Source organism: Berghia stephanieae, chromosome 1 (assembly GCF_034508935.2).
Source record: "Berghia stephanieae isolate SIO BIC M18660-M18661 chromosome 1, UCSD_Bste_1.3, whole genome shotgun sequence".
NCBI lineage: Eukaryota > Metazoa > Mollusca > Gastropoda > Nudibranchia > Aeolidiidae > Berghia > Berghia stephanieae.
The window spans coordinates 53671649-53681648 of record NC_088360.1 but is presented as its reverse complement, the minus strand read 5'-3'; the positions used below and the strand labels follow the sequence as shown (position 1 = coordinate 53681648).

Below are 10000 nucleotides of genomic sequence, written 5' to 3'. Positions count from 1 at the left end.
GTTTTGTAATGGTGTTATGCGCTAAGGCAAAATGCGTCAGCAGTACCAACACACATTTTATGTGTAAACTTTATAGTTTGATTGATATAATTTAGTGACAACTAATCATTATAATGGCTGTCTTAAAAACAATAACAAAGAGCTGAGAGTGACGTAAATAATTTCACTCTTTCTATATAGTTCGTTCATATTATTAAACTTAATCTGACACACCCCATACTTACAGTGTAGTCTTCTTGCTCGGTCAGTACTTCGAAGTTAAGTGTCTCATAATAGATGTTCACTTTGACAAAATTTTCCCTGTTTTGTGAGAATATCATAATGTACAATACATATTTGGGGCAAATGATAAATAGTGGTCGTGATGATGGTGATGATGATGATAATGATGATGATGATGATGATGATGATGATGATGATGATGATGATGATGATGATGATGATGGTGACGATGATGATAATTATGATGATAACGAGAAGAAGAAGAAGAAGAAGAAGAAGAAGAAGAAGAAGAAGAAGAAGAAGAAGAAGAAGAAGAAGAAGAAGAAAAAGAAGAAGAAGAAGAAAAAGAAGAAGAAGAAGAAGAAGATTGTAATCTCTCTGTTGAATAACATTTATCCTCTCTTTGCAAAACTCCTTATCTTGAATTACGAAAAATTGCCAAATTGTCACATTTTTAACCCAAACGTCAATTCAAACATTAGTCTCTTCTTTAATATTTTCTAGACTTGACTATTGTAATTCATTACTTTTTAATTTACCTGATGATTTTTAAAAAGAAACTACAGCTATTACCAAACAAAACCGCACGAGAGAACACATAGCCACAATGTTTTATGAACTCCACTGGTTGCCTGTTAAAGCTAGAATTGATTATAAAATTGTAATGCTGTTTTAACTCTAAAAACGATTGCTCGCCTTTTTATCTGAAGGACTGTAATAATGATTATGATTAGATATCTATCTATATCCCATCTCATAATATATCCTGTGATCAGCATCGTTTGCGCACCACAAAAAAGGGGAACACAAAATTAAAAGACAGAACCTTATTTTGCGCAGCTCCAACATTGTGGAATTCTCTGACATTCAAACTGCGCTCTAGCTTTACTGATTCTGAAGTAGTCTTGAAAAGAAAATTAAAAAGTCATCTCTTTCTGTTATATTTTGATGGTAGATAGAAAGAACTAATTGACTATTGGGCAACAAAGCTTTTGATCGAAACCGAAAATATGACTCACGAGGAAAGGTTAAAATTCTTTGCCCTCTCATCTCTAAAATACAGAAGATAGAGGGGTGACCTTATACCAATATACAAAATTGTCAATAGCTTTGATTAAATTGACCACAACACATTTTTAAACGTATTCTCATTTACACATAACTGGTGAGACAAATACAAAAATTCTCATGACAAATTCTTTTATTATTATTCTATTTCATTGCAAGGACAGTAAACACCTAGAATAGTTTGAAATTTATAACTAAAGACTACAAAACTATAAACAATTTCAAAAATGCAAACGACAGGGAGTTACATGACTTGAAATATGAATTTGATGAATACGTTTTTGATTGATATATTTTTGATTGCCTATGATGTTAATGATGGTCATAGTTATGATGTCTGATCTAAGAAGTTTCTGCCTGGACCTTTCTTCTTCTTTTCATTTATTTTTTCACTTCACATGGTAATTACAGGCGTAGGCAACCCTTAATATGACATGCTATGTTATATTTAAAAAAAAAATAATAATAATAATGATAATAATAATAATAATAATAATAATAATAATAATAGTAATAATAATAATAAATAATAATAATAATAATAATAATAATAATAATAATAATGATATTAATTTTATTTACAATATATACAATAATAATAATAATAATAATAATAATAATAATAATAATAATAATAATAATAATAATTGATATTAATTTTTATGACAATAATAATAATAATAATAATAATAATAATAATAATAATAATAATAATAATAATATAAATAATAATAATAATAATAATAATAATAATAATAATAATAATAATAATAATAATAATAATAAAAATAATAATCGTTATCATCTTCATCATCATCATTTCTCTGTTAAGGAATTCCATTTTATTTTTGTTTCATACCACAATAATATCAGAATGACGCATTTTACCTCAATTCAAGCATGCTAAGAGCCTTATTGGGATCATTTTGACAGAGGCCTGGGACATTTTTCTCTTTGCATACGGTTTTTGCCATCAATGTCTGGTTATTATTAGAAAAGGAAAGAATAGAATGATTAATTATCACCAGGATCCATTACACCTGCGTCGTCATCATCATCATCATCATCATCATCATCATCATCATCATCATCATCATCATCATCATCATCACCATCATCATCATCATCATCATCATCATCATCATCATCATCTTCAACATTATAATCGATAGACTCCACCTTGTTTCTTGGCCACTTTACAAATCATTTTACAATCATTATTATAATCCCTTTTAACTTTGTAAATGCATCGTATTCAATGTTATATCAAGGGTCACTTACAGCAAATGATGTTGATGGCCACGGCTTGGACGATATAGTCTTTCTGTACACAGTTTCTCTGTATGAATGTAAATTCAATGGTAGTTTTAGTCATTAATCATGAAACACATTTGCACAAGCCAAACATAAATAAAACCCATTAATGGCTCGTTCATACCTTGATCAAAGGTATTGCAAGTGCATAAAGTTAGATCGTGTGTTAAGAGTAAGAAAAAGATAGACTGATCAACACATATTACAGACACAGAGACACACTCACACGATATATAGATAGAATGAAGTTGACGGCACTCACGTCTTTGTTATTGATTTTTTTTCCATCCGCGTTTATGTGTAATTCTTACTAAACTGTATTAATCAGACTATAATCGTTACAGGTCCGGATGGCAAAGTTGTGAGCTTCATAGCCAAGCGCATACTACCTATACATAACAAAACATGTGGGTGATTAATAGAAAATGAGCAAAATCTTAGCATTTTATAACTTCATTATTCCTATTGGTCCAAAATGAAAAGTTATATTTTACTAGAACTAAAACTTTATTGTTCTATGCAGTCTATTGAAGCAAACATTTTTATTAATGAACAATTATCTTTCATACCCTTGAAGTGGTATTGATATTTTAACAGAGGAGTGATCATCATTGAGGTCCATTGAAACCACTACTACGGTTCCCACTACTACTACTACTACTACTACTACTACTACTACTACTACTACTACTACTACTACTACTCTAGTAGTAGTAGTAGTAGTAGTAGTAGTAGTAGTAGTAGTAGTAGTAGTAGTAGTAGTAGTAGTAGTAGTACAGCTGTTACCTATCATTTTATCAAGAGCTTTAATTTTTGTTCAAATCGTTCGAGGAAAAATTGTGAAATGCGTGTCAAAAAGCTGCAATTAAATACGAGCAAAAAGATAGAATACTCTCACTTACTCGCATGGACTGGAGCAGTGACAAGTGCTTGAATTTGTATCAAAGTTCCACTTGACATCCTCCATACACCACACCTTTTCTGTATGAATTGGGTGTTTTGGGACCAAATTAGGTGGAAAGCGAGATAAACAATAACAATATTATTATTATTATTATTATTATTATTATTATTATTATTATTATTATTATTATTATTATTATTATTATTATTATTATTATTATTATTATTATTATTATAATCCATCAGAGAGGACTGAATCCATCTAAAAGTGTGCTTTTAGTTTATGGTGCATAGTTGTCAGCTATAAACATAGAAACATTGAATAGAAGGTAAACTCCTTGTAAATTACAGAGACGTATAAACGCATGACTTGTATAACAAATATTTTCATCACATTTCCAGCATGCATAAATATTTTTACTGTTACGTTATAGAATGACCAGAATCAAAGGAGGTAGAGATAAACTTTAAAAAAGGTTGTAAGATATGTTAATGTGGATTAACAAATCATCCTTTTCTCGTTTTATTTTAAAAAAAAAGTTATTTCATATTTCGTTGGGCTAAAACGACTCTTAACTTGAGCATTCTTTACAAATGATTTGACAAGATGGGAGTCATTTAAATCTATAGATATTTGAATTGAATTTTTTTACCTAAATGATATGGGCTTTTGTAGTATTAAACAGATTAACAAAACATTTTGCAAGTCTTTTTAACCTGTTAACTCTTGTACTCTGGAAAAACAGGTATTTAAATATTTGGCAAGAAAACTCTCCTTCATACATCGATCGATTTAAATGAAGCTCATCTTGGCAAAAACTCTCAAAAACCCACTATGGGCTCGAGTTTATTCTGGTCAAATTTTTAAATACCTGTCTGTTCTGAGTACGAGAATTAACTGATATAAAGGACCAGTAAAGTGCTTGTTAAAAGGGCTAAAACAAAGATGCCCAGATCTAGTACCGACTAACCTCTAGTCATTTTCTGACAAGACTTGACACCAACGTCATTTTTCAGCAGCGTGAAGATGAAAGGCTTGGTGGCATCATAGCAATTGCAGTTTTTGATGAGCTCCTCCATCTCACAGATTTGTTGACATGACTGGATTATGGACGTCAAATGGCATTATATAATTATAGTGATGACTGGCAAATACCTCAAAAAACTAAATAATATAATTTATTGTAAACTTTATTGAGAATTATGAAATCAATAATTATTTGAGTGAAAAAAAAGCAAAAATTATCAAAGCAAAAATAATACAAAAAAAGATTACCTAGTACCTGCGCAAATGTGTATCTGAAATGAGGCAACTATTCTTAGATTGCGTCACGTGAGCTTATTCAAATGATACCAACTATGCTCGATTTGTGGTTTTATATTTTATCTTGCTGTTGTAATATGCAGAAATCCCTGTTTTTAAGTGTTCATTATTCTAAACCAATATATATATATTTGCATCTGGTTTTCAGCATCTTTTAAGGAAAAGGCATACATTTATGCCCATAGTCCTCGACCTTCATTACATCACCGAATTTAGCAAAATGAACATGAATTTAAAAGACGTCATTTTTCTCTCCTTATTCGAAATCACTACAGTGAGTCAAAATTCGCTTGGTGTAATATGATTGCATGAAACGAAATTGCCAATAGTGGCTTAACATCGTATCATGGCCCAGTTTGGCAGACATGAAAACGATTAAAATGGAAATGGGCATTATAATTTTGCTGAGACACTAATTGAATGTTGGTCCTGGCAGATGCACAAAGACTCGTAGGCTCATCTTACTATACCATAAAAACGATTACTGTAAATGCATATATTTAGGTATGCTAGAACATTATGCTGTATTCCATTTTCATTTTTTTTTTTATTAAGATCATGTTCCTTCGAAGAACTGTGATTCAGACCGTTTGCGATTTCTGAATGACACACTTTTCAGACACAGGAACTGGGAGAGACTCGATTGGCTGGCTTGCTCGGGTCACCTGACATTTCTTCGTATGCCATTTTCCTATGGGCTGCATCAGAGACATTTTTTCAGCTTACCGTTGAACTCGAAAATAGGCTGAATTGGCTTGTAGATAACCATGGCTACCATATTGAGGGGCATTTAGTAGAATATAATGGTAAACAAAATGTAAAACATTTCTGTAATCATTAAAATTCTTTATATTATATCCAATGGCTTCAATGTTAATTAAAATAAGTTTTGAGCATTCTTTTGTTAGCGTGCTTATTTTTTGATTAATACTTAGCATAGAAACACACAACACAAATACGTAATGACAGTTTTGTTAGCACACATTAAGCAAGTCTTGTCGAAATCTACCATCAGCAACCCTCTACGCATTATCATCATATTCATCATCATCCTCTTTATATATCAGATCGTCGCCATCATCATCATCCTCATCATCATCATCATCATCATCATCATCATCATCATCATCATCAACATCATCATCACAACCATCATCATCACCATCATCATCATCATCGTCGTCGTCGTTGTCATCATCATCATCACTACCATTATCATTCTAATCATAATAATCATAATTATCGTCATCATCATAATCATCGTAGTCGTCGTCGTCGTCGTCCACTACTAAATCTGTTACATATTTCAGCGACTAAGATTAATAATTCTTGCTCTGCAAAGAACGGCAACGAATCCTGCAGGACGTTATATAAAAATATAAATAAAAATAAGATAATAATAATACTCTAGAACTATTCACCTGTCTGGTGTATTTAATCCCGTATGTTTCTTTGAATGTGTCAATATCTGAGCATACGCCATATGGGTTACCTAATCTTGCAATTGAGACCTGTAGACAGATAACATTGATTTTTAGAGTTTAACAAGTACAAGCAGTATTCAAGGGTTCACGTTGCTTTATTGTCCTTTTTCTGTTCTTCAACAAATGTAATTATTAACTGTGACCCAATGAGTCAATCTGGTATTATATTGAAATGAACTATAATTTAAAAATAATAGATTGAGCATTTCTAAAGAGCAATATATATCGCATCACAATAGATCCTTGGCGTACAGCAACACTTAACATGTAGAGCGAGACATGAAGAAGCGATAGGCGATATTATAATTATGTTCGGTCAGGGTCAACGCGGTTATAGGCCAGGTACGTATGAGAGAATGGGAGTAAAGGGTCTTTATAAAAGACAGCTATTATCATGCTTTGTTCAGATTGGGACTCGAACCCTGGACCTTCCGGTCCAGGGCGAGTATCATATCACTGGGCTACATAACCTGGCTTAAAATCGAACTCATAACATTGAGGTCAACACGACACCATTTTGAGTCTATTGGTTACAATTATAGTGATGACGCGATATCAAAGTCAACAAAAAAGAGATTACTTTGTTAGTGTAATCACAAGGACAGTATAGTCGAATTGAGCATCAGCGTTCTTAAATTATAAAGTTAATCATATACATATTTTGGAGTATTTATGATTTATTACTATTGTCTAAGTATACGAACGGAAATGATCAAAATGTTTTCTCCACAATCCTTTAGGATTCGATCCAAACAAGATGTCAATATTATACTATTTACAGCATAATCCTTAAAAGTCACATGCTTTTCTCGAAAATAAAAAGTCTGACATTAGCTGTAAATCATATCTGTATCGTAAAATCGCAGTTATAGTGATTTGACTTGGGCTCGGAGCTGTAATTATATCGGGAAAACCGAAATGCTGAATAATTTCTCTTAAGTCAAAAAATCTGAAACTCGTGCCAATAAATATTCTAAATTGATAAGACCCGACAATATTTCTTGACTGTTGTATAACAATACTACGAATTGTACTACGAATCTTAACATGACACTCTATTTCTTTGTTAGATATTTATTAATTTGAAACCGTGTTTATATAACACAAATTGTCAAATTAACAATAAATGTTGTTTTCTATTAAAAAAACTATATTTACGCTTGGAAGTTACACAGACCATTTAAAGGTTTTTAAAGCCTATTACCTCTAAAACAATATGAGGCCATGCGATATATGATTTAATCCCCGGCACCTTTCTTCCTTAATATAAAGAATTAGCTTTATATAACGCAATTTCCAATAAATGTGCTCAAAGCACTTTACAAGGGGTCCCTGGGCAACAGCAACATTTAACACGTAGAACGGTACATGCCGCCTGTTAGGCAATATTACAATTTTTCGGACAAAGACACCGCTGTTAACGACCAGGTACTCATTTTACACCTGAGTACGGTGAGAGAATGTGAGTAAAGAGCCTTTTCCAAGGACTCAACTATACGTCGAGCGCGAGGCTCGAACCCAGGACCTTCCGATCCGAAAGCGAGTGTCATACCACAAGACCACATAGCCACCCATAATATGATACCAGATTGAGGTTTCGGAAAGACATGATATAATAGTTTCACCTTCTTGAGTGCGATGTTGGTCTCCATTCCTGCTGAAACAGCCATACCCTCATCATCGGGGAAAGGGACTGTATCTGGCTCGTGGACTACTACCTTGAGGCCAATAGCATTGGTTATGCCTGGGACATAGTCATAACCTTCCAGATAGAGCATCAAACTCAAACCTAAAGGGGTTCGAAAGAATGCATTAAATTATTACATTTTAGCTCTGCATTTGTTCTCCAATTATCATTCAATTAAGGTCTACCCTAACTTGTCAAACATTCTTCAATCCAAGATTGAAGTCATGGTGTTTTGTTTTTTTGCCTAAAGGAAAGAGTAGCACTTTGTCTGTGAAAAATATTAGTCTTTTTGAGCATTGGTTTTTCATTAATATTAACAATTTATTTGCAATTTTAGAGATTCAGTCAAAAGATCTATTGACAAAAATATCTAGTGCTTAAGAAAGGGAAATCATTTGTGAAAAGTTAGAGGAACAGGCACTTCAGTTGATAAAAAAAAAGAAATGAATAAAGTACAAGAATATCAAAATACAATAGAGAATAAACATTTTGCGGTGATGGGAGTACAAAACGGGAGACTAGACTGATATGATACCCTCCGCTTTGCTCTTCTCTGCAATCAACCTAATCTGCTACTCCAAAACAAAGGCGTTTTCAACGTTATGTCGATCTTGACTTGGTCCTTTTCACAACTACTTTGGCCAAATTAGGCGTTTAACTCACTTCCCAACACGAAACTGTAATACTCATGAGTAAATCGTCCCTATGTTGATCAACTGTTGACCCGCAAAGTAGTTTTGAAAGAGGACTCAAAAGAGCAGTGCCACAGCTTTCTTATAGAAAACGATAAGGTTCATGTCAGGGGAATCAGCTGATTTTAAAATTTTAATTAAATTGAACTTTTATATTGCGATTCAATAAATGTGCTCAAAGCGCTTTACAAGGGGTCCCTGCTCAACAGCAAAATTTAACATGTGGGACGGGACATGACGCCTGTAAGGCGATATTCCAATTTTTCGGACCAAGACAACGCTGTTAACGCCAGGTACTCATTTTACACTTGAGTACGGTGAGAGAATGTGAGTAAAGATTATTTTCCAAGGACTCAACTATGCGCCGTGCGGGCTCGAACCCAGGACCTTCCGATCCGAAAGTGAGTGTCATACCACAAGACCACATAGCCCTCATATCTAACCACTCAGCAGTTGCTTCTAAAATGAATCAGGCAGTACTCTGCCAGCGCTCTAACAAACATAAGGCTCCTTGGGTGTGATAGCAAAAAGGACGACTTACCTTGACTGGGGCCGCTTTGTCTTGCCACAAATTTACTATATTGTAGGGTGTAACAATTTCCCATAGTCGAACTGGCAACAAGTGTGAAGTTCCTACGAAATAAACGGGACAAATCGTAGAGAGGAAACACTCAGCTTCAGAAAGCAATAATTCATTTTAGCTAAAACATCCCAATTTATGCATAACTGCTGTATTAACAATACAATTATTAAATGTGTTACTACAACCGAAATCTAGTTAACACTTAGACTAGTATTGAACTCCAACAAACATCTTATAGAAGAAAATCATTGTGCTTCAGTTTTTACCTTCTATGATATCAACATGGTATATTTTAATAACCCATTTTACTTGCTATGAAGCCGGGATAGGGGAGGGATAGGGTGAATAATTCTAATAATACTTCACTTGCATATTGTGCTCGGTAAAAAAACTTTACTGCTTCAAATGTCTTTATTATCCCTCTGCTATCAGCTTATTAATCTGCTCTCTAAAGGTATTTTAGAGATGTTAATCTCAAATTTCTTTAATTTTTCCACTGCGAAAAATAAAAGGGGCCCTTACCTTTGGAAACATTTACGACCAGCGTATGAGCATTGGATTAACATGTCTTGGATACGATGTCCCATCCGTTGTCGGACTGTGCTGTTTGTGGAAAATACAAGGTCCAGTAAAAACCAAAAACAAAGATTGATATCGATCAAACCTCTTGTACTCCAGCTTATTTGTCTCAGACCCTACTGTTTCTCCTTCTATAATAACAAT

General features: G+C 33.2%; 1 protein-coding gene across 13 annotated transcripts in view; it reads right to left on the bottom strand.

Annotated features, from left to right (window-relative positions):
* LOC144977516 (epithelial sodium channel subunit alpha-like) overlaps positions 1–10000 on the bottom strand; it is a 60006-nt gene that overhangs the window by 5890 nt on the left and 44116 nt on the right. For all 13 annotated transcript variants that reach the window (XM_078922852.1, XM_078922819.1, XM_078922879.1 and 10 more), the window contains 9 exons: positions 9800–9880; positions 9236–9327; positions 7941–8104; positions 6253–6342; positions 4479–4608; positions 3507–3585; positions 2572–2629; positions 2179–2270; positions 225–300 (listed from right to left, as the gene is read on the bottom strand). In XM_078922852.1, coding sequence (XP_078778978.1) covers positions 225–300; positions 2179–2270; positions 2572–2629; positions 3507–3585; positions 4479–4608; positions 6253–6342; positions 7941–8104; positions 9236–9327; positions 9800–9880 — 862 coding nt within the window. The remainder of the gene's footprint in view (positions 1–224; positions 301–2178; positions 2271–2571; positions 2630–3506; positions 3586–4478; positions 4609–6252; positions 6343–7940; positions 8105–9235; positions 9328–9799; positions 9881–10000) is intronic.